The sequence below is a fragment of the Canis lupus genome, chromosome 27 (genome assembly GCF_048164855.1).
Source record: "Canis lupus baileyi chromosome 27, mCanLup2.hap1, whole genome shotgun sequence".
Taxonomy (NCBI): Eukaryota; Metazoa; Chordata; class Mammalia; order Carnivora; family Canidae; genus Canis; species Canis lupus.
In genome coordinates this window covers 16,103,137-16,128,280 of record NC_132864.1, presented here as the reverse complement: position 1 = coordinate 16,128,280, position 25,144 = coordinate 16,103,137, and the positions used below count along the sequence as shown (strand labels likewise).

At 41.7% G+C, this 25,144-nt stretch overlaps 2 protein-coding genes across 8 annotated transcripts in view; one reads left to right on the top strand and one right to left on the bottom strand.

Moving 5' to 3' along the window:
• Positions 1 to 345: 345 nt before the first annotated feature.
• Positions 346 to 8,394, bottom strand: ERP29 (endoplasmic reticulum protein 29). Its single transcript, XM_072802569.1, has 3 exons — positions 8,105 to 8,394; positions 3,212 to 3,350; positions 346 to 1,174 (listed from the first exon to the last, which is right to left on the bottom strand). The coding sequence occupies exons 1-3, from the start codon at positions 8,246 to 8,248 to the stop codon at positions 672 to 674; spliced, it is 786 nt and encodes a 261-aa protein (XP_072658670.1). The 5' UTR covers positions 8,249 to 8,394; the 3' UTR covers positions 346 to 671.
• TMEM116 (transmembrane protein 116) overlaps positions 7,819 to 25,144 on the top strand; it is a 138,575-nt gene continuing 121,249 nt past the window's right edge. For 2 of the 7 annotated variants that reach the window (XM_072802567.1, XM_072802566.1), the window contains exon 1: positions 8,497 to 8,715. The gene's annotated coding sequence lies outside the window, so the exon portion shown is untranslated. Of the gene's footprint in view, positions 7,906 to 8,496; positions 8,716 to 25,144 lie in introns of those variants that run through there. The other 5 variants (XM_072802562.1, XM_072802560.1, XM_072802568.1 and 2 more) reach the window with 4 other exon arrangements.

The following is a 25,144-nucleotide window of genomic DNA, read 5'->3' as shown; positions in this document are numbered from 1 at the left end:
ACTCTTAAAAATCTGATTTTATCAGTAAAACTAAGAATTTGCTCTTTTTCATGGAATGTGGAAAATTATTACACTGAGCTTCCTTAATGTTGTTATTCCACTTCAAGGATCAGAAAGAGGATGATGCATTTTGCCACCCACAGTCAGTCCACTGGAGTTTGAATGCCAGTGGAAGGTAATAAAGGCAGTCCTTGAGCTGGGACCAGTTTCTACAGTGTTACAGGGATAGTCACTTATCCTGGTAGAGTGGAGTCCATACCAGCTTAGATTAAAAAATAAATTCAAAGGAGAAAGCATATCACAGGCCAAAGTATAATTTGTGAAAGAAAACTGAATGGCTTCAGGTCCTTTTAACCAAAACACAGAAACTTTAATTGGGTTATAATAACACCTGTCAAGGACCTGGGCAGTACACTCTTTTTTATAGCACCAATTCCTTCTGAGGGGGGATTTCACAAGCCATCTGGTAAGTGCTCTGGTTATACACCAAACTGGCGCTAGTAATGTCCTAAGCATGGTCACATCAGCGTCAATGTCCAGGTATGCTCAGATTTCCAGCTTAGTACCCCTTTAACCACCACTCTCTCGTATCCCAGGAGGGTCTCTCACAGCCAACAGATTAACTCTCCCCTCTCCCCACCCCCAAACCCTGGAAAACCTGGAGTGCCTTTTTACAGCTCCTCCTTCTCGACCCCCTTCTTCTGGAAAGCAGTCAAGATGTTTAAGCTCTTCTGGAGCTCTTCCTTCTTCCCATCACTCATCTTGTTCTTCTCAATCAGCTTGGTGATCCGGGTCATTTCTGACACTGGGAAGTCCTCCCCTTGGTCTAAGACCTTTCCCATGATCTTTAGATATTGCTCAGCCCACTTCTTCTCAGTGTCCTTCACACTGGCGAGGTTGTCCTGCCCCTGCTTCAAGAGCGCCTGGCGGGCCTCCACACCTGAGGCCCTGATGAACTCCCCAGCAAGGGCATCATATGCAGGCAGGCAACCAGGCATACCCAGGTAGACTCCTTGCCCCTTTAGCCAGCGCTGGATGGCTCCAACCTTAACCACCCCACTATACAGAACTGGGTTCTCAAAGTCCCCATCCCGAAAGAGGTAGAAGACTGGGTAGTTCTCTTTGTCCAGCTTGTATTTGTCACTCAGCTCCATATTCAGCTTATCACCATAATCTGTAAACAGAAAGCAAGTATAAGGAGCAAGATCATAAGGAATGCGGGGCAGGACACTGCTATGAAGCCTATCTGAGCTGATAGCAAGAAGGATCCTGGTTGTGTCTCCTGACTTCTTAGCCACAGGGCATTAATCAACTTATTTAACCTCTCTCTCGCTCTTTTTTTTTTTTTTAAAGAATTTATTTATTCATGAGAGACACAGAGAGAGAGGGGCAGAGACTAAGAAGAGGGAGAAGCAGACTCCATGCAGAGAGCCCAATGCGGGACTCGATCCTGGGACTCCGGGATCCCGCCCTGAGCCAAAGGCAGGTGCTCAACCACTGAGCCACCCAGGCGTCCCTTATTTAACCTCTCAACTTTGCATTCCTCATCTGAAAAATGGGAATTCTTCTGAATATTTATTCTATGCCCACTATGTGCCAGGTTCTAAGTGCTATGGATCTAGTTATGATTAAGAGTAATAAGTTCTCTGATCAAGGAGCTTATGTTCTTTTAAAGGTAAGAAGAGAGAAGATAAACAAACATACACGATTAGTGCCAAAAAGATAAAACTAACATGGCACGATGTGACAGTAGGTAAGGCCTACTTGGGTAGTCATGGAAGGCCTTTCTGTGGAGAGAATAGGAGCTGAAAGACCCATGTTTCAAGGAGGGAGACACATGATAATCTGGGAAGAGTGTCTCAGGTAGGAAGGTGTGAAAATGCCAAAGCTCTGAGGCAGGAATAAGCTGGGTGGCTTGAAGGATTTCAAGGGCCATTCTGGCTGGAGCTTAGTGGGCAAGAGGAACATGTGGTAGGTAGCAGGCAGAGGTGTTGGCAGGACCCAATGAGGAGATATGTGCACCTAACCTGACAGAGTTCAGTGCAATATGTGGTATTTGCTATGTTCTTCAGAACAGGTAGTAGCAGTTCCAAGGGCTGATTTTGTGACAACTGGTTTCTTATACCTTGGCAAAAGGAAACAGCCAAGGCCACCTATATTACTGGGCAGTAGTATAGGGAAGCGTGGGGTTCCAGTCCTCCTTCTGCCACTTCAAACTGTACAATCCTGAGCAAGGTACTCCAAGCATGAAGTATTGGGGTCATAGTACTTTCTTCATAAAGTTGTCACAAGGATAAGATACATGCAAAACACTTTAGCACAGTGCCCTGGCACTAAATAAATGTTTGATAAATGTCACCTGCTATTCTTCTTTTAAGCCCCGAGGGAGTGGATCTGCAGCTGAGTCAGGATTGACTACCCAGGAAAAGTGTGGTTATTATCTCTACCCAGGACCAGACTCTCTAGCTAGCTAGGGAACTGAAGCATCCCAGCTGGAGGGAAGCTGTGAGAGGGAAGAACTCATGGCACTTTGAAATAAATACTTAGGTGGAATTCTGTATGAGCTACTTCCTACTACTTCATGGCCTCAAACAAGTCATTTAATTCTTTGAGCTTCAATTTTCCTTAAGTGTAAAAATGAAGAAAACGTGCCTCACTTTTCAGGCAGGGTTCAAGTGAAGATTCAAAATGCATGGATTGTGCATACCTTTACAGACTGTAAACCACTACGTGTTGGCAACTATTATTATTAGAGTGGTCACTGTGGTTGAGAGCTTCACTTTGATTTAGTGATAGCTCTGATGGATTTGAGTTAAAGCCAAAACCTAATAGTTTTGGTAAAAAACAGCTGAAAAGATGGAAGAAGTGACTATGGAGACCCTAGGAAGCTTGATACCTCCTCTGACCACAGTCCCCTGCAAGGAGAGCCCCAGATTCTTAGAGTAAGTTTAATGTCAGTGTGGGGTAGAGGTGAAGGATGGGGGATTCCCTTCCCTCAGGCATCTGCAAGGATGAACTTGGGATCAAGTCTGTGGTATCAGAATCTGCTCAAGATAAGCCTACCATGGGTGCCAGATTTTTGAGGTCCTGACCCCACTTACACTGGTGTGTGGCTCAGACAGAAGTGTTGGGTATTCCACCTACAGGGAGGGAAATAATCTCTAGCTTCCTCCCCTTCTGCCCTCCACAGTCAAGATGCATTTGTCCATACCTGAGATCCCCACCTCTGCCACCAAGAGATCATCGCTGGAGGCCGAGTTTTCAGCCAGTCGCTTGAACTCATCCTGTTTCTCACCGTAGGGGTACTGGGTGTCGAACTTCACCAAGACGAACTTGCTTTTGGGAATGACCTGAGGGTACAGAGAGCTGAGCAAGTCCAGGATTCCAGAGACTTTTGGGGCTAATTCCCTTTCTCAAAGGACTCCTGTTTAAGAAAGAGTGCAAACCAAGCCTGCAGGGGAGACAAGTGCTCACACACTAATGTTCATCCATCCATCCATCCCTCAATTCATGTAACAATTTATTGGTGATGGGCACCCCATTAGATTCATAGTAATCAAAGACATATACAACACTGCTTAAAATAAACAAAGCTTAGATGTATTAAGGCCTTCTTGGTAAGATTAAAGGAACCCTTTGAAAATACTACATTTGCCCTTGGCATATCCATCATCCTAGAGGGCCTTTCTTAGTAAACAATGAACCAAAAATCTGACAAAAGTCAACCAACCAAACATCTATAAAGGGACTGGCACCCATGGAGGTGCTTTGGCTAAGGAGCTCAGAAGCTCAATCAACTCTGTAGTTTCAGGGCTCATAGGAAGTTGCTGAGAGGCAGGCTTATGACAATGTCCACTCCCTAGACCATAGTTCCCCTTGGCTAGATCTCCAGGTCCTAAACTGTCAGGGTCAAGACCTTTATTTTATTTGTGGTAAAATTCTGAACATATGACATTCACCATATCAGCCATTTTAAAGTGTACAAAACAGTAAAATTTATTCCACTGACAACAGAGTGGCACCATCACTAGTGTCTATTCCAGAACATTTTCATCACCTGAAAAGGAATCACATACCTATACACATTTTAAGCAATCACTTCCCATTCCTGTTCCCTCCCATCCCCAGGCAACCAACTATCTACTTTTTGTCTCTATGATGTCTGCTCTGATGGAATCCTACAATATGCAGCCTTTGGTACCTGGCTTCTTTCACTATCACGTTTTCAAGGTTCACTGATGTTTTAGCATGTCTCAGTATTTAATTCCTTTTTGTGGGCTAATAACATTCCATTGTATGGATATGACACATTTTATTTATCTATTCATCAGGTGATGGACATTTGGGCTGTTCCCACCTCTTGGACTATTTGAGAATAGTGCTGTTATAAACATTGTGGACAAATGTTTGTTTAAAAGCCTGTTTCCATTTCTTTTGGGTATATACCTGGGAGTGGAAATGCTTGATGATATAATTTCCTTTTTTTTAAAGATTGTATTTATTTATTCATGAGAGACACAGAGAGAGAGAGAGAGAGAGAGAGAGAGAGAGAGAGAGAGAGGCAGAGACATAGGTAGAGGAAGAAGCAGGCTCCATGCAGGGTGCCCCATGAGGGACTCGATCCCGGGACTCCAGGATCACACCCTGGGTCGAAGGCAGGCACCAAACCACTGAGCCATCCAGGTGTCCCTGATATAGTAATTCCATGTTTAAGTTTTAGAGGAATCCCCAAGATCTTTCTTTTGATAGTTTCTCTCAATGCACAGGTTTATTCTAACTCTTCTCTCCTCCTCCTACAACTTTTTGTTTTTCTAATGAAAGTGATCAATTGGCCACTTCTGGCCAATTTTTCATCATAAGCAATCACTGTCATAATTAAGTGAAGCTGACATCATTTCAGTTTTTGTTACTCTGTTCCTCATTGTGTGTTGAAGTCCATTTGATTTTAGCTTTTAAAAAAATATTTGACATAGGAAAGGAGAAGCTACCAGAACAGATAATCTTTTAAGTGATCACTGACTTCCAAAATCTGAGCTCTGGGAGCCTAAAAGCAGGTAAGACTTTTGTTTTTGTTGTTTTAAAGATTTTATTATTTGAGAGAGTAGCCATAAGCAGGGGGAGTGGCAGAGGGAGAGAGTGAAGCAGGGAGCTTCACTTGGGCCTCTATCCCAGGACCCTGGGATCATGACCTGAGCCAAAGTCAGGTGCTCACCTGACTGAGCCACGCAGGCACCCCCGCAGGTAAAACTTAAAAATATAAATTAGATCACATCCCTCTAGCCTAAATGGCCTTATTTCAGTTCAACACAACAAGCTCATTCCCACTTAGGGCGTTTTCATTTGCTGACTTTACTGGCTGGAATACACTTTCCCCAACTACTTCCAAGATGTATATCATTCAAAGCTCAGTTTAAATGTCCCGCCCAATGGAGAGGACTCCACTCAAAATCCTAGCACTGCTTCATTTTTACCCTCCTCTATCACGTTACTCTGCTCTGCTTTCTTCACAGCATTAATCACTCTTTAAAATTCTTATCTGTTGTCTGTCCTCTTCACTAGAATATACATTTACAAGGACCTCGTCAGACTTGTTTTCTGCTTTATCTCTATTTCCCAAGAGTGTCTGGCATGTGGCAGATGCTGTGAAAATATTTGATAGATGAACACAAGTAGGGTAGGCTATGGTAGCAGAGGCTACATGTGTCTGGGGGGAATATTCTAAAAGAACACCACAGGATCCCTACCTTCAAAGGGCCTACATTTGTATTATGGAATAATGAATAATTATACAGTGGTCTAATACTGAAACAGAATTGAGAGGCCTCCATCTTTTATTTTGCCATTTTAAGCCATTGGCAGAATGGTTTTGAATGGCACACATTTGCACAGTGAACTTTTTCCTTTTTATTAATCAGTTTGTACCTCTTAATTGCTTTAGAAATCTGTCCTTTCTTCATCCTCAAGGAATCAACTCCACCATACCCTATATTTAGGCAACTTGCTTCTTCAAGATGCAGATTAATTTATCATTCATTCATTCATTGAATAAACAGGTACTGAGGGCCTATCACATGCCAGGCACTGTTCTAAGTAAACACAGCAATAAAAAATAAAAATAAAAAAAAAGCAGGCAGGATCTCTTATTTCTAGTGATGGTCAAGGGCAAGAAACAAAACAAAACAAAACAAAAAAAGGTATTGGAAATTGCAAAGAGACAAAACACAGAACAAGGCCCCTGGACATACATATTACCAGGAAGCTCCCCTTCTATACAGTGGTGATGGAAGAAAGATCTAGAAAGGGAGAACACATCTGTTCATTCATTCAACACATCTGTTCATTCATTCAACAAATTATTATTAAGTATCTTTTATGTGACAGGTAACCTGCTAGGTTGTGCAGATGATCAGTGAACAAATAGACAAGGCAGTTCTTCATATTCTAGCATGGGAGATAATAAAATAGACAAAGAGGGGATCCCTGGGGTGGCTCTGCGGTTTAGCGCCTGCCTTTGGCCCAGGGCGCGATCCTGGAGTCCTGGGATCGAGTCCCACGTCGGGCTTCTGGCATGGAGCCTGCTTCTCCCTCCTCTCTCTCTATGTCTATCATGAATAAATAAATAAATAAATCTTTAAAAAAAATAAAATAAAATATATAAGGGGATAAAATCAGTGATGAGTCCTCCACAGAGAAATCCAACTCATGTGACTGGCTCTTTTGACAGAGGGGAGAGGAAGTCAAGGAAGGTCTCAGAGAAGGTAATATTTAACCTAAGGCTGAATGATGAGAAGCAATCAGCCTTTCAAAGATTGAGCAAAGAATGTTCTAGTCAGTAGGAACTGTCAGTGCAAAGGGTCTAGGTCAGTAATGAGCTAGAAATATTCAACGGACAGAAGGCATGTACGGCTGGAGCAGAGGGAACAGAAAGGAGAATGATTAGAAGAGGAAAGGCTAAGCAGTGAGACCTGCAAGAATACTGTAATGAAAGCCATGACCAGGGTGGTAGCAATAAAAACAGACAGACACCAACTGATTAGGAAATACTACTGACTTTACAGTGCAAAATTTCCTTTTAAGTCACACTTGATCTGTGATATTATCCCATTCCCGCTTTTGGGGAGTAGGGTGTAACTGTCCCAATGAAGACCCCAAAAGTACAGGGTGCTGTGGGGTGTGCCTGACAACCATCCAGCCATACCTACACTTTTAAATATGTAAGCCACAGGTGCCAAATCCAGGACAATGAACCCTTTTGAGAATAAAAAGTTCAATCGCTTGAGACAGATTTAGAACTCCACTTTCTTGTTTCACTTCCCAGCAATGGGTACAAATTAAGAAAATAAAACGAATGGCTTCTCTCTCAATGCTTAGTTTCCCCATCTCGCAGGCTAAGTTGAAAGCTACCAGTGGGTGAAGACAGGTGCAAGAGGAGGGAGCTGGGGCTGCATTCAGCCTTCAACATTTCCAACATCCATTTACCCAGGCGAATCCTTCCACGTCTTGACCCAATTTTACTTCATTTTGTTCCCAGGCCCAAAATATTCCCTAGAGTTCCCTTATTCTTAACGCTTGCACTTCTCGGGAAGACACAGGATATCTGAGCATTGTTTGCGTACTGCAAAGCCGGCTGCGCTCTACCCCGCAGGAGGAGGGGCGCAGCAATGCCAGTTAACGAGCCGGGTTTCCAACCACCTCCTCCCCCACTTCCCTCGCCCCACCACAGCCGGAGCTCGGCGGCGACCGCTTCGCACCGCCCTCCAGGCCTCCCACTTGGGATTCGAGGATTGGATCTCGCCCGGCACCGCCCTCTCCCCTTAGGTGAGGGGAAGGGGCGGCGGGTTCCGTAGACTGCAAGTCTACGGCTCTCCTGGAAAAGAGGGGAGTACAAATACTGCAAGGGCAAAGGTGCGCGGGGACCCTGGCTCCCGTGTGCCCCATGGTCGCGGTATGGCCCCGGTCCAGAGCCCACCCCCCTTTAGGATGGTGAGAAGTCCTGGGCTCGTCACTACAGACCACCTTCCGGCAGCCCTGTCTCCTTCCCCACGGGTGTGCGCTCCCCTGGGCGCTCAGGTGCACCTGCGCGCGACTCCCCCACCCCCGTTACCTTGTAGAAAGTGACTGTGTCCAGGGGCAGGGCGCCCTTGGTGTGCAGGCCGCTGCCGCCATGCGGAGCGGAGAGGAGCAGGAGGAACAGGAGAAGGGGAAACAGTGGGGACAGAGAAGCGGCGCGGGGCACGCCGGCAGCCATAACGCCGGATTCTGGCAGTGCGAGCTAGGAAGGCTGTAGTGGAGAAAACGCGGAGGGGGGCGTCACGTGACTAGCAGGGCCGGCTGGGAGGCGCGCACGTGTACCGCCTGGGAGGCTCGCGCCGGCCCAGGGCAGGAGGGAGGGGCCACGTGAGGGGCGGGGAGACAAGGCTGCCACGCGCGCGCACTCGCCGAAGCTCGCGCAGGCCTGCGGCGTGGGGGCGGGGCCGCGTGTAGCGGGTGGCGGGAAGGGGCGGCTGCGCACGCGCGCTCGGCGAGGCTCGCCGTCGGCCCGCTCTTTTCCCGTCCTCCTCTCCTCTCCGTGAGGAGAGGCTCCGAGCGCGTGCCCGGCGTCTTGCAGCGATTACTTTGCTCTCTTTCCTCCACTTCGAAGATGACGAGGCTGGCCATCGTTTCTTCCTGCTTTTGGCCCTGCAGGCAGTCCGTTGGGACCTGCTACTACTTTAGGTTAGTCTGTCAGTGTGTGGTACCACCCTCACGCGGTGGGCATACTCCCCCAGCTCCCTTAGCCAGGACCCAAGTAGGTCGCGCGGACGCTGCTGCCGGTCAGCATGGCGGTCAGGGCCCCCTCCGAGCCCTGCCCAGCGCCTGCCCTGTGGGGCATGCCTCAGCGGCGAGACGCCAGGCTCCGGTACAAGCAGGCTTTACTGAAAGTGGGGCACTCGCGCAGCTACGTCCTAGGCTCCCTGGGGTCTTCAAAACAAGAGTCCGAATAACTCTACACCCTAGATGTTTGTTCAGATGTGTGGTTTACACTGGATCCCTTTTGCCTGCGGGAATACAGAATAGAGATGAATGAGATAGAGCTCTGGACTGAAGGAACTCCTGGTGTTGCGGAGAAGATAGTAACAACAACCACTACAGTGTTGTGAAAACACGTGGAAATCCAGTCAGTCACGCTAAGGAGTGTCCAGGAAAGTTAGAGACAGGAAATGACTTCTGAACCGGATCGTGAAGGAGGAGGAGGAGGAGGAGGCATCGACAAGACAAAAACACCAAAGGATATTTCTAGAAAGGGAAAAAACATGATGAATCTGTAAGGGTAAACTGAGGCACTTTGCAAAAGGTCTCATCAAGCTGAAGGGTTTGGAGCCACCACAGGTGTTAATGAGAATGAAGTTGGATTTGCTCTCACTGAGGAGTGAAGGGAGTGGATCGAAAGGAAGAAGGTTGAAGGCAGGGAGACTAATTAAGGGTCAATTGCAGTAGTCTAGATGAGAGGGTTTAAGGTCCTGCAGTAGGACACAATGAGAGGCATGGGTGGAATTGAGAAATTTTGTGATGTAGAATTCGTAAAACTTTATAAACAAATGGATGTGAGGTAAAGAGAATAATTTATATGTACATATTGAGGGGCTTAGCACCATATTAACCATTTTGTATATCTAATAAGTGTGTGTGTATATAGTCTCCAAAGATCATAGGATCCAATCATGGGTAACCAGTTTATATAGAAATTTTGAAAGAATGAGTCAATATATGTATGTGTTTTGGAGGTTTGGAAAAATTTCGGTTTGCCCTAATACGTTATTAAATAAAATGACCCACATAGACACTGATAGAAGCAGAAGGGGGAATTATGAGCTAAAGTGGTTAAAGAAGGCTTCATGTAGGAAGTGGAAAAGGAGTTAAGCCTTGGATGAAAGAACATCTTAGGTGGAGAACAAATGAAAACGGAGCAGAAATGGAAATAAGCATGATGGTTTTGGAAGACTGATTTGGCTGGAGAGACTTCTCAAAACATTTTCTTAAAGATTTTATTCATTTTAAAAAAAGATTTTATTCATTTATTTGAGAGAGGGAGCAGAAGCAGACTCCCCGCTGAGCACAGAGCCCGATGCAAGGCTCAATCCCAGGACCCTGAGATCATGGCCTGAGCAGAAGGCAGATGCTTAACCATTCGAGCCACCCAAGTGCCCCTAGTAAGACAGTTATAAGCCCAGGTAGGGGAAAGTCTTGAAAAGCCAAGATTTTTCTCATTTGTCCTGTACTCAATAAGGAGCTATGAAGAGATTTAGAACCCTTTATAAGATGTTTAGACTACTTTTAAATTATTCAGTTCTGAACAAGTAAATGCTTTGGGTACACCTAGTTAGCATGATCAATCAGGAATGGCTTTCTAGTCATAGTTTTGAAGTAGGTTTTGAGAAAAGTGAAGGAAGAAGATTGGTTGGGAAGGGAGGGGAAATATTGGTACCATTGCTATGAATTGCAGCAATTCAATACAGTACAATACGTGTCTCAATACTTCCTTTTAGTAGTGCCCTGGTCCCAGTTGATTGCTTTATAATATGATTAGATTCTTAGCTTCAGGACCCTGATGACAATCTACACAAATAAGTCAGGTGTAATTCTCTATATTTAGGAAGTTACATAATTCCATAGTTGACACTAATGTGGAAAATCAGAAGGCTCACCCTGGGTATTGTAGAGAAGAAGCAGGACATGTTAAGTTGATGCAAGATGGTTGAGCCCAATGGTCAATAAAGAATTCTTGAGACATTTTATGGTTCAAGAAGGTGTTTTTATTATAGTGCAGCAACAGGACCTATGGGCATAAAGAGCTGCACTGGGGTTGTGAGGAGTAACTGATTATATACTTTTAAGTTGAGAGGGTTAGAGATAGTGTAAGTCTGGAAGGAATTTGGAAGCTAGGTTTCTAGGATCTTGAGGCGTTATTTACTACTGTTTAGTAAAACCTTAGTCATGAGATCCTTCAGCTGTATATCAGTGGGCCATGTGTTTGGAGGATGATTGCTAACACATCTTAAGTGGGCAGAGAAGTTTCCAAAGAGATTTTCATCTGTTAAAGTAGACTTTACAAGATCCTGGAGGTCAGAGTAATGTCATGCTAAGGTTACCTTTTGCCTCTAGCAAAGTATTAAAATTGAGGCAGTTGAGTTCCTGGAGGAAGGTCCCTGCCAGTTTCAAGTACTTGTTAGCTGTAAGTTATAAGGAAGTTTAATTGTTTCTATATTTGTTTTGCCTCAGTTCTCCCCATCAAAATGAGTATACGCTTGATGCCATGTAGCAGCTGGAATAAAGAGAAAAGTGGTCTGCTAAGGCAACTAATAAATAAATTTAAGTCTTTTTCTTCTAACATCATCAAGCTGGTGTATCCCCAGTGTCATTGTCTTCTTTGCTATTCCTTGTATACACAAGGCATGTTCCTTCCTCAGGGCCTTTGTACTGGCTTTCTCCCTCTAAAACTTTTCCTTAAGATAGTCATATGACTGCCTCCTTCAGTTCCCTTAAGTATTTCCTCAAATGTTAACTTCCTAAGATCTACCCTGACCATCCTTTAAAAAAAATTACTCCTGGGATCCCTGGGTGGCGCAGCGGTTTAACGCCTGCCTTTGGCCCAGGGCGCAATCCTGGAGACCCGGGATCGAATCCCACGTCGAGCTCCCAGTGCATGGAGCCTGCTTCTCCCTCTGCCTATGTCTCTGCCTCTCTCTCTCTCTGTGTGTGTGTGACTATCATAAATAAATAAAAATTTAAAAAAAATTACTCCTTCTGGTAGGGACTACTTAGTGCTGGGCCTTGCATATGTGACTTTTTCTTCTGTGCTGGAGGCCTCTGCTGCATCCGTGTTATGCCAGATCCTCAGTCAGGCCAGGAAGCATCTGAGCTTAATCCCCCCTCTTATTTATTGGGGCAGGAGATACTGGAGCAGCACTGTATGTCTTGTGCCTGGCATTGTTCAATCCAGATGTCAGTTTTGGGATAGGAAGAATAACCCAGAACCCAGGAACAAACCGGGTCCCAATGATCAATACAAGTTCTACCTAATCAGTGAATGTATATTACAGGAACTGAAGAAAGAAGGTCCAGTATTTTTTTAAAAAGATTTATTTATTCATGAGAGAGACAGAGAGGCAGAGACATAGGCAGAGGGAGAAGGAGGCCTCCTGCGGGGAGCCTGATGCAGGACTCGATCCCAGAACCCCAGGATCATGACCTGAGCCAAAGGCAGATGCTCAACCACTGAGCCACCCAGGTGCCCCAGAGGTCCAGCATTTTAAATGAAATGTTTCACTATAAAGCTGCTTAGAATGAAGGTCTTCTAGAAGTTATTGGCACAATTTTCCACTTATCTAGGAAATATTTCCCCTCTAACTGCACGAAATCATGTTTGTGTTTTGTGTTGGGGTTTATACTGATTAATAAATATCTAAACTTGAAAAAAAATTGCTCCTTCCTGATACCTCCTTGCTTCACATCCCCCTTTTTTTTCTCCATAGCACGTTTCAGCTTGCTAACATACTACATAATTTGCTTATTTTTCATATTATGTGCTCCCATGAGGACTAGATTTGTCTTTGTGTTTTTGTCTCTTTGGGTTAAGGTACTATATCCCCCCACCTGGCATATGAGAGTACTCAGTACATACTTGTTCACTGAATAAATCAATCAATGAAAGAGAAACTGTTCCATGGCTGTCTCTCAAAATTCATTAGCTCTTTTTACATTCCTTTCTTAAAACCTCATCCTGTTCCCCAGAGATATTCCATCTCTTAGAGCTAATTGTTTTTACCTCGTAAATTTTTGTTGGTGTTGTTGCTAACACTAATTCTTTTGAGACAGATGAACACTTAAATTAAGAACAAAGCTAAAAAAAAAAAAAGAACAAAGTTGTTTTCATCTGTTAAAAATTATTATGGAAGGAAGATTTACCAGCAGTAGGATTTTCTTCAAGCCGCATCTTCCTTTAAGAATTCTTTCATTATTGGGGTGCCAGGGTAGCTCAGTTGGTTGAGCATCTGCCAGCTCCAGTAGTAATCTTGGAGTCCTGGGATATAGCCCCATACTGGGCTCCCTGGTGAGGGAGTCTGCTTCTCCCTCTCCTTCTGCCACTCCCTCTGCAACTCCTCCTTGCTTTTGCTCATGTGCGTGCTCTCTCTCTCGCTCTCTCTCAAAATCTTAAAGATTCTTTTGGGCACCTGGGTTGGATCAGCCAGTTAAGCATCTGCCTTTGGTTCAGGTCATGATTTCCGGGTCCTGGGATCAAGCCCTGCATCAGACTCCCAGCTCAGTGAGGAGCGTGCTTCTCCCTCTCCAACTGCCTCTCCCCCAGCTCATGCTCTCTCATTCTCTCTCCCTCAAATAAAGTCTTTAAAAAATGAATTCTTTCAATATTAAAAAAATTCTTTCAATGTTTCAATATTTAACAACTACTTGCTGTACATTTTACATGTACCATATACTCTTCTGAGGGCAAGGTGCTTAGATGTGCTCCCGCAGACCTAGTTAAGGAAACCAACATTAAATAATCACACAAATAAATATATAATTACAAATTGTGATAATTTCTGGAAAGAAAAGTTGAAGGCCTATGAAAAAATATGATGGAGGGGTCAATTGGGGTTGGAGTTCATGAAAAACTTCTACAAACAAGTATATGTAAGCTGAGATAAGACCTGAAGGATGAATAGGATTCAGCTCTCAAGAAACTTACTCTTTGGCAGCCTCAGTGGCCCAGCAGTTTAGCGCCGCCTTCACCTGGGGTGTGATCCTGGAGACCTGGGATCCAGTTCCATGTCAGGCTCCCTGCATTGAGGCTGCTTCTCCCTCTGCCTGTGTCTCTGCCTCTCTCTCCTCTCTCTCTGTCTGTCATGAATAAATAACTAAAAAATCTTAAAAAAAAAAACAAAAACTTGTGTGATGAGAAAGACATTAAATAATTATAAATAAATTTGAAATTGTAGATTTTTGGAAAAGAAAACAGCCAATGAGAAAGTTCTAGAGTGAGAAAAAACTTGAAAAATTTGAGAACTAAAAGAATGCCACTCTGAAATTTATACTTTAGTAGCAAAGTCATCACAGAAGGAGGTTATAAGTGCAGAGATTAGGGAAGAATATTTGTTGCAGCGTTGTTTATGGAAGCAAAAAAAAAAAAAAGGAAAGAAAGAAAAAGGAGAAAAGGAAGAAAAAACCTGGAAACAACTCACGTGTCTCTGAGAACAGGTGTTAGATATATAGTATATGTGCTGCCAAAGCGAGCACAAGTGTTAGATATATAATCTTTTTTTTTTTTTAAGTGGGCTCAACGCCCAATATGGGACCTGAACTTAACACCCCAAGGTGAAGAGTTTTATGCTCTACTGACTCCAGGTGCCCCTAGAGAAATAATCTTATATAAAATATACCTATCAGAATAGGTTAGAACTATTTCCCCGAAATACTAAGAATGTGTACAGAAATATGTGACCTCATTTTTAAAACCCTACAACCATAACTTAACATAAACATAACCCCTATTATGTATGTAGTATTTAGACATGGTTTTGTTTTTGTTGCAAAAAGTAAACTTTATCTGAAGCAAATAAGAAGATCATGGGAAATAGCTTCTAAAGTTGTGACTCCCCAAGAGCAGGTGAATGGGTGCTTTTTGTTTAGGGTTAAGATGAATAGTTACTTAGTTTTTATTTATTTTTTAGTAATCTCTATACCCACCATGGGGCTCAAACTCACAAGTTGCATGTTCTTCCAACTGAGCCAGCCAGGTGCCCCAGATGAATATTTAGATAGGGAGGCCTTGTCATTGTATGTAGAGGTGGGCATAAATTCATGCTTGCACCTTAAGGAAACATGCCTATACATACATTGTGTGTTATGTAAATTAGGCAGAAGCTCTTCCTTGGGCAGAGATTTTAGTGTTATAATGAGGTGAAGATAATTACAGGTCATTCCAGGGGGGTCACTCCATGGTCCATAAAGGGTTTAGCTCAACTAGGTGTTCTGGGCTTGTGGGTGGTCTTGTCAGGGAAATTGCTGTTGCCTGAGGGGTGGTTTCAGTTTTCATTTGCCTGTTCCTTGGTGCATGCTTCCAGTGACCCGAAGAATTATCAGGTCTTTTGTCCCTATTTGGATTTTTTTTTTCCTATTTGGATATTTTAAAGATTTTATTTATTCATTTTAGACACAGAGAGAGAGTCAGAGACCTAGGCAGAGGAAGAAGCTGGCTGTCTGACAGGAGCCCGATGCAGGACTAGATTCCAGGACCCTGGGATCACTACCTGACTAAATGCAGGTGTCCCCCCTATTTGGATATTTTAACAAGAAAAGAAAGATGTAGAGAAATACGTTAGTATTGGGATCCCTGGGTGGCGCAGCGGTTTGGCGCCTGCCTTTGGCTCAAGGCGCAATCCTGGAGACCCGGGATCGAATCCCACATCGGGCTCCTGGTGCCTGCTTCTCCCTCTGCCTATGTCTCTGCCTCTCTCTGTGACTATCATAAGTAAATAAAAATAAAATAAAAAGAAATACATTAGTCTTTTAGTATTGGTTACAGTCCAGGGGAATGGAGAGAAAGAAAATAAGACTAATGAAAGAGAAAAAGTTATGGGGCAGCCCAGGTGGCTCAGCATTTTAGCGCTGCCTTCGGCCCAAGGCCTGATCCTGGAGACCTGGGATCGAGTCCCATGTTGGGCTCCCTGCATGGAGCCTGCTTCTCCCTCTACCTTGTGTCTCTGCCTCTCTCTCTCTCTCTCTCTCTCTCTTTGTGTCTCTCATGAATAAATAAATAAAATCTTAAAAACAAAGAAAAAGTTATGGAATAATGTTGAGGAAAATGTAGAATATAAAATACTAGTGTACAATTACTACAAATATGTAGAAGCTGAATTGTGTGGGTACAAGGACTTAAAGTAACATCAATAAATAAAACACTTCTGACTAAATGAAGAGATTGTAGAAAATTTTATCGTTGATTTCTGTTGTCTTAATATTGTTTTTTTTTTTCAATGAAGTAACATTTAAAAAAATCAGAGATTTTAACACCATGGATCAAATATTTCAAGAGATGTTTTTCTTCTTTTGTCCCACTTTGAATTCATGTTATTTTCTTTTATTTTATGTACTCTTTTAAGTCACCTAAAATACTATCTAGGTCAAAGTGGGGATATAAGTAAGTAAATGAAAGTAACCTAGCTCTTGCCAGTCTCTTCCCCTTTAAATCTATACTGCACACTGCCAACATGTTATTATAATATTATCATGTAAAATGGGGATAATAATAATACTTGTCTCATTGGATTGTGAGTGGATTAAATTAGTTAATACTAATTTAAATTAGTTAACACTACTTATAGAGGATTTATGACAGTATCTGCCTTATGGTACATATTTGCTTAAAGACCAGCTATTATGGTTATTATGTCATACCACTTGTCTTGAAAATTTGTTTGATTAAAAAATTTATAGTGGCATTTTGGCAGGATAAAATGCAAATGCAAGAGCTTCCAAAATCTATTTATAAATCAAATAGTCTAAATAAAAATGACATTTATAATACCACATGCAGCTACTGAACTCTTGAAATGTGGCTATTCTAAATTGAGATGTTGTTTTTTTTAAATTTGTTTTTATTTAAGTTCGATTTGCCAACATATAGTATATCACCCAGTGCTCATCTCATCAAGTGCACTACTCAGTGCCCATCACCCAGTTAATCCCTACCCCCGGCCACCTCGCCTTCCATGACTCTTTGTTTCCCAGAGTTAGGAGTCTCTCATGGTTTGTCTCCCTCTCTAATAATTCCCACTCAGTTCCCCTCCTTTCCCTTATAATCCCTTTCACTATTTCTTATATTCCCCATATGAGTGAAACCATATGATGATTGTCCTTCTCCGATTGACTTATTTTACTCAGTATAATACCCTCCAGGTCCATCCACGTCGAAGCAAATGGTGGGTATTTGTCCTTTCTGATGGCTGAGTAATATTCATTGTATATATGTGTGTGTGTGTGTGTATATATATGTATATATATACACACACACACATACACACATATTCCTGTGTATATCCATTCATCTGTCGAAGGGCATTGTGGCTCCATCTACAGTTAGGCTATTGTGGATATTGTTGCTATGAATGTGGGGGTGCAGGTGTCCCGGTGTTTCACTACATACATCTGTATCTTTGGGGGAGATACCCAGTAGTGCAATTGCTGGGTCGTAGGGTAGCTCTATTTTTAACTTTTTGAGGAGCCTCCACACAGTTTTCCAGAGTGGCTGTACCAGTTTACATTCCCACCAACAGTGCAAGAGGGTGTTCTCCTTTCTCCACATCCTCTCCCAACATTTGTTGTTTCCTGTCTTGTTAATTTTTGCCGTTCTCACTGGTGTGAGGTGGTATCTCATTGTGGTTCTAATATTTATTTCTCTGATGGCAAGAGATGTGGAGCATTTTCTCATGTGCTTGTTGGCCATGTGTATGTCTTCTTTGGTGAAATTTATGTTCATGTCTTTTGCCTATTTTATGATTTTTTTTTTTGTTTCTTGGGTGTTGAGTTTGTTAAGTTCTTTATAGATCTTGGATACTAGCTCTTTATCTGCTATGTCATTTGCAAATATCTTCTCCCATTCTGTAGGTTGTCTTTTAGTTTTGGTGACTGTTTCTTTTCCTGTGCAGAAGCTTTTTATCCTGAGTAAGTCCCAATTGGTCATTTCTGCTTTTGTTTCCCTTGCCTTCATAGATGTATCTTGAAGAAGTTACTGTGGCCCAAAAAGGTTGTTGCCTGTGTTCTCTTCCAGGATTTTGGTGGATTCTTGCCTCACATGTAGATCTTTCAACCATTTTCAGTTTATCTTTGTGTATGGTGTAAGAGAATGGTCCAGTTTCATTCTTCTGCACATGACTGTCCAATTTCCCCAGCACCATTTATTGAAGAAACTGTCCTTTTTCCAGTGGATAGTCTTTCCCGCTTTGTCAAATATTAGTCGACCACAGAGTTGAGTGCCCATTTCTGGGTTTTCTATTCTGTTCTATTGATCTGTGTGTCCATTTTTGTGCCTGTACCACGCGTCTTAATGATCACAACTTTGTAATACAGCTTGAAATCTGGCATTGTGATGCCCCCGTCATGGTTTTCTTTTTCAATATTCTTCTGGGTATTTGGGATCTTTTTTTTTTTTTTTTTAAGAGATTTTATTTATTTATTTATTTATTTGTTTGTTTTATTTTTTCTTTTATAGGGTTGTTTATTTTTTTTATTTTTTTTAATTTATTTTTTATTGGTGTTCAATTTACTAACATACAGAATAACCCCCAGTGCCCGTCACCCATTCACTCCCACCCCCCACCCTTCTCCCCTTCTACCACCCCTAGTTCGTTTCCCAGAGTTAGTCTTTACGTTCTGTCTCCCTTTCTGATATTTCCCACACATTTCTTCTCCCTTCCCTTATATTCCCTTTCACTATTATTTATATTCCCCAAATGAATGAGAACATATAATGTTTGTCCTTCTCCGACTGACTTACTTCACTCAGCATAATACCCTCCAGTTCCATCCACGTTGAAGCAAATGGTGGGTATTTGTCATTTCTAATAGCTGAGTAATATTCCATTGTATACATAAACCACATCTTCTTTATCCATTCATCTTTCGTTGGACACTGAGGCTCCTTCCACAGTTTGGCTATCGTGGCCATAGCTGCTATAAACATCGGGGTGCAGGTGTCCCGGCGTTTCATTGCATTTGTATCTTTGGGGTAAATCCCCAAGTGCAATTGCTGGGTCGTAGGGCAGGTATATTTTTAACTGTTTGAGGAACCTCCACACAGTTTTCCAGAGTGGCTGCACCAGTTCACATTCCCACCAACAGTGTAAGAGGGTTCCCTTTTCTCCGCATCCTCTCCAACATTTGTGGTTTCCTGCCTTGTTAATTTTCCCCATTCTCACTGGTGTGAGGTGGTATCTCATTGTGGTTTTGATTTGTATTTCCCTGATGGCAAGTGATGCAGAGCATTTTCTCATATGCATGTTGGCCATGTCTATGTCTTCCTCTGTGAGATTTCTGTTCATGTCTTTTGCCCATTTCATGATTGGATTGTTTGTTTCTTTGCTGTTGAGTTTAATAAGTTCTTTATAGATCTTGGAAACTAGCCCTTTATCTGATATGTCATTTGTAAATACCTTCTCCCATTCTGTAGGTTGTCTTTGAGTTTTGTTGACTGTATCCTTTGCTGTGCAAAAGCTTCTTATCTTGATGAAGTCCCAATAGTTCATTTTTGCTTTTGTTTCTTTTGCCTTCGTGGATGTATCTTGCAAGAAGTTACTATGGCCGAGTTCAAAAAGGGTGTTGCCTGTGTTCTTCTCTAGGATTTTGATGGAATCTTGTCTCACATTTAGATCTTTCATCCATTTTGAGTTTATCTTTGTGTATGGTGAAAGAGAGTGGTCTAGTTTCATTCTTCTGCATGTGGATGTCCAATTTTCCCAGCACCATTTATTGAAGAGACTGTCTTTCTTCCAATGGATAGTCTTTCCTCCTTTATCGAATATTAGTTGACCATAAAGTTCAGGGTCCACTTCTGGATTCTCTATTCTGTTCCACTGATCTATGTGTCTGTTTTTGTGCCAGTACCACACTGTCTTGATGACCACAGCTTTGTAGTACAACCTGAAATCTGGCATTGTGATGCCCCCAGATATGGTTTTCTTTTTTAAAATTCCCCTGGCTATTTGGGGTCTTTTCTGATTCCACACAAATCTTAAAATAATTTGTTCTAACTCTCTGAAGAAAGTCTATGGTATTTTGATAGGGATTGCATTAAACGTGTATATTGCCCTGGGTAACATTGACATTTTCACAATATTAATTCTGCCAATCCATGAGCATGGAATATTTTTCCATCTCTTTGTGTCTTCCTCAATTTCTTTCAGGAGTGTTCTATAGTTTTGAGGGTATAGATCCTTTACATCTTTGGTTAGGTTTATTCCTAGGTATCTTATGCTTTTGGGTGCAATTGAAAATGGGATTGACTCCTTAATTTCTCTTGCTTCAATCTCATTGTTAGTGTATAGAAATGCCACTGGTTTCTGGGCATTGATTTTGTATCCTGCCATGCTACCAAATTGCTGTATGAGTTCTAGCAATCTTGGGGTGGAGACTTTTGGGTTTTCTATGTAGAGTATCATGTCATCGGCGAAGAGGGAGAGTTTGACTTCTTCTTTGCTAATTTGAATGCCTTTAATGTCTTTTTGTTGTCTGATTGCTGAGGCTAGGACTTCCAGTACTATGTTGAACAGCAGTGGTGAGAGTGGACATCCGTGTCTTGTTCCTGATCTTAGGGGAAAGGCTCCCAGTGCTTCCCCATTGAGAATGATATTTGCTGTGGGCTTTTCATAGATGGCTTTTAAGATGTCGAGGAATGTTCCCTCTATCCCTACACTCTGAAGAGTTTTGATCAGGAATGGATGCTGTATTTTGTCAAATGCTTTCTCTGCATCTAATGAGAGGATCATATGGTTCTTGGTTTTTCTCTTGCTGATATGATGAATCACATTGATTGTTTTACGGGTGTTGAACCAGCCTTGTGTCCCAGGGATAAATCCTACTTGGTCATGGTGAATAATTTTCTTAATGTACTGTTGGATCCTGTTGGCCAGTATCTTGTTGAGAATTTTTGCATCCATGTTCATCAGGGATATTGGTCTGTAATTCTCCTTTTTGGTGGGGTCTTTGTCTGGTTTTGGAATTAAGGTGATGCTGGCCTCATAGAACGAATTTGGAAGTACTCCATCTCTTTCTATCTTTCCAAACAGCTTTAGGAGGATAGGTATGGTTTCTTCTTTAAACGTTTGATAAAAGTCCCCTGGGAAGCCATCTGGCCCTGGACTCTTGTGTCTTGGGAGGTTTTTGATGACTGCTTCAATTTCCTCCCTGGTTATTGGCCTGTTAAGGTTTTCTATTTCTTCCTGTTCCAGTTTTGGTAGTTTGTGGCTTTCCAGGAATGTGTCCATTTCTCCTAGATTGCCTAATTTATTGGCGTATAGCTGTTCATAATATGTTTTTAAAATCGTTTGTATTTCCTTGGTGTTGTTAGTGATCTCTCCTTTCTCATTCATGATTTTATTAATTTGAGACTTCTCTCTCTTCTTTTTAATAAGGCTGGCTAATGGTTTATCTATCTTATTAATTCTTTCAAAGCACCAACTCCTGGTTCTGTTGATCTGTTCCACAGTTCTTCTGGTCTCGATTTCGTTGAGTTCTGCTCGAATCTTTATTAACTCCCTTCTTCTCTTGGGTGTAGGATCTATTTGCTGTTTTTTCTCTAGCTCCTTTATGTGTAAGGTTAGCTTTTGTATTTGAGTTCTTTCCAGTGTTTGAATGGATGCTTGTATTGCGATGTATTTCCCCCTTAGGACTGCTTTTGCTGCGTCCCAAAGATTTTGGATGGTTGTATCTTCATTCTCATTAGTTTCCATGAATCTTTTTAATTCTTCCTTAATTTCCTGGTTGACCCTTTCATCTTTTAGCAGGATGGTCCTTAACCTCCACGTGTTTGAGGTCCTTCCAAACTTCTTGTTGTGATTTAGTTCTAATTTCAAGGCATTATGGTCTGAGAATATTATTTATTTATTTATGAGAAAGAGAGAGAGACGCAGAGACACAGGCAGAGGGAGAAGCAGGCTCCATGCAGGGAGCCTGACATGGGACTCAATCCTGGGTCTCCAGGATCATGCCCCGAACTAAAGGCAAATGCTCAACTGCTGAGCCACCCAGCCATTCAATTTGGGATCTTTTCTGATTCCATATAAATCTTAAAATTATTTGTTCCAACTCTGCAAAGAAAGTCCATGATATTTTGATAGGGATTGCATTGAACGTGTAAATTGCCCTGGGTAGCATAGACATTTTCACAGTATTTATTCTTCCAATCCATGAGCAGGGAATGTTTTTCCATTTCTTTATGTCTTCCTCAATTTCTTTCAGAACTGTTCTGTAATTTTTTGGGAATAGATCCTTTACCTCTTTGGTTAGGTTTATTCCTAGGTATCTTATGCTTTTGGGTGCAATTGTAAATGGGATTGATTCTTTAATTTCTCTTTCTTCAGTCTCATTGTAAGTGTATAGAAATGCAACTGATTCCTGTGCATTGATTTTGTATCCTGCCACATTGCTGAATTGTTGTATGAGTTCTAGCAATCTTGGGGTGGAGTCTTTTGGGCTTTCTATATACGGTATCCTGTCATCTGCGAAGAGGGAGAGATTGACTTGTCCTTTGCTAATTTGAATGCCTTTTATTTCTTTTTGTTGTCTGATTGCTGAGGCTAGGACTTCTAGTACTATATTGAATAACAGTGGTGAGAGTGGACATTCCTGTCGTATTCCTGATCTTAGGGGAAAGGCTTTCAGTTTTCCCCCATTGTGAATGATATTTGCTGTGGGCTTTTCATAAATGGCTTTTAAGATATTGAGGAATGTTCCCTTTATCCTTACACTTTGAAGAATTTTAATCAGAAATGGATGCCATATTTTGTCAACTGCTTTCTCTGTATCTATTGAGAGGATCATATGGTTTTTGTTTTTTCTCTTGTTGATGTGATCTATTACGTTGATTGTTTTAGGAATGTTGAACCACTCTTGCTTCCTGGGGATAAATCCCACTTGGTCATGGTGAATAATCTTCTTAATGTATTGTTGGATCCTATTGGCTAGTATTTGGTGAGAATTTTTGTATCCATGTTCATCAGGAGTATTGGTCTATAATTCTCCTTTTTGGTGGGGCCTTTGTCTGGTTTTAGAATCAAGGTAATGCTGGCCTCATAAAACGAGTTTGGAAGTATTCTGTCCCTTTCTATCTTTTGGAAAGGCTTTAGTAGAATAGGTATTAATTCTTTAAACAAATTCCCCTGGGAAGCCATCTGGCCCTGGACTTATGTGTCTTGGGAGGTTTTTGATGAGTTTCAATTTCCTTGCTGGTTATTGGCCTGTTCAAGTTTTCTATTTCTGCCTGTTCCTTCTGGTAGTTTGTGGTTTCCCAGAAATGCATCCATTTATTCTAGATTGCCTAATTTGTTGGCATATAGCCTCTGATAATATGTTTTTAAAATCGTTTGTTTGTATTTCCTTGCCATTGGTTGTGATCTCTCCTCCTTCATTTGTGACTTTATTAATTTGGATCTTTTTTCTTTTTAATAAGGCTGGCTAGGGGTTTATCTATCCTATTAATTCTTTCAAAGAATGAAATCCTGGTTTTGTTGATCTGTTCTACAGTTCTTCTGGTCTCTATTTCATTGAGTTCTGCTTGAATCTTTATTATCTCTCTTCTTCTGCTTGGTGTAGGCTTTACTTGCTGTTCTTTCTCCAGTTCCTTTAGGTGTGAGGTTAGCTTCTGTATGTGAGTTTTTTCCAGTTTCTTGAGGGAGGCTTGTTTTGCGATATATTTCCCTTTTAGGACAACTTTTACTGTATCCCAAAGATTTTGAATGGTATGTCTTGATTTTAATGAATCTTGTTAATTCTTCTCTATTTCCTGGTTGACCCATTCATCTTTTAGTAGGATGCTTTTAACCTCCACGTGTTTGAGTTTCTTCCAAATTTCATGTGATTGAGTTCTAGTTTCAAAGCATTGTGGTCTGAAAATATGCAGGGGACAATCCCAATCTTTTGGTATTGGTTGAGACCTGATTTGTGACCCAATAGGTGTTCTATTCTGAAGAAAGTTCCATGTGTGCTTGAGAAGGATGTGTATTCAGTTGCATTTGGACAGAAAGTTCTGTATATATCTGTGAAATCTATTTAGTCCAGGGTACCATTTAAGGCCCTTGTTTCTTTGGTGATGTTCTGCTTAGAAATCTGTCATTTGTAGAAAGTGCCATGTTGAAGTCTCCTACTATTAGTGTATTATTATAAGTATCTCTTTACTTTGGTTATTAATTGATTGATATACTGGGCAGCTCCCACATTAAGGACATAAATATTCATGATTGTTAGATCTTCTTGTTGGGTAGACCCTTTAAGTATGATATAGTGTCCCTCTTTATCTCTTACTGCAGTCTTTGATATAAACTTTATCTGATATGAGAATTGCTACCCTAGCTTTCTTTTGAGGACCATTTGGATGGTAAATAGTTCTCCACCCCTTCATTTTCAGGCTAGAGGTGTCCTTAGGTCTAAAATGAGTCTTTTGTAGTCAGCATATAGATGGGTCTTCCTTTTTTATCCAGTCTGAAACCCTGTATATTTTTATGGGATCATTTAGCCCATTCACGTTCAGAGTAACTATTGAAAGATATGAATTTAGTGTCGTTGTAATACCTATTCAGTCCTTGTTTTTGTGGATTATTTCTTTGGGTTCCCTCTTTCTTTTACAGGGTCCCCCTTAATATTTCTTGCAGAGCCGGTTTGGTGGTCACATATTCTTTCAGTTTCTGCCTGTCCTAGAAGCTTCCTCTATTCTGCCTATCTCTCCTTCTACTGAATGACAGCTTTGTTGGATAAAGTATTCTTGGCTGCATGTCCTTCTCATTTGGTACCCTATATATATCCTGCCAGCCCTTTCTGGCCTTCCAGGTCTCTGTGGAGAGGTCTGATGTTAATCTGATATTTCTCTGCATAGAAGTTAAGAATCTCCTGTCTCATGCTAGTTTAAGAATTTTCTCTTTATCTTAGAAATTTGCCAGTGTCACTATTAAATGTCAAAGTGTTGAATGTTTTTTATTGATTTTTTTTGGGGGGTCCTCTCTATCTCTTGGATCTGAATGCCTGTTTCCTTCCCCAGATTTGGGAAGTTCTCTTCTGTGACTTGTTCAAATATAGTTTGTGGTCCTTTCTCTCTCTCAGCCTCTTCTGGAATCCCAATTAGATGTATATTCTTCCTTCTCAAGCTATCATTTACCTTCCCAAGCCTTTCCTTGTGGGCTCTTTCATTGTTTTTCTCTTTTTTCCTCAGCTTCCTTCTCACCATCAACTTGTCTTCTATGTCACTCACCCTCTCTTCCACCTCATTAACCCTAGCAGTTAGAGCATCCAGTTTGGATTGCATCTCACTTAATCTGTTTTTAATTTTGGCCTGATTAGATCTCAATTCTGCAATAATGAAATCTCTAGGGTCCTTTATGCTTTTTCCAGAGCCACCAGTAGT

Excerpts from the sequence above, each read along its gene's own strand:
- ERP29 (XM_072802569.1), bottom strand. The coding sequence starts at position 8,248 with ATGGCTGCCGGCGTGCCCCGCGCCGCTTCTCTGTCCCCACTGTTTCCC. Across the intron at positions 3,351-8,104 it reads ACACAGTCACTTTCTACAAG|GTCATTCCCAAAAGCAAGTT; the intron begins GTAACGGGGGTG and ends CTGTACCCTCAG. Across the intron at positions 1,175-3,211 it reads GGCAGAGGTGGGGATCTCAG|ATTATGGTGATAAGCTGAAT; the intron begins GTATGGACAAAT and ends TTCTGTTTACAG.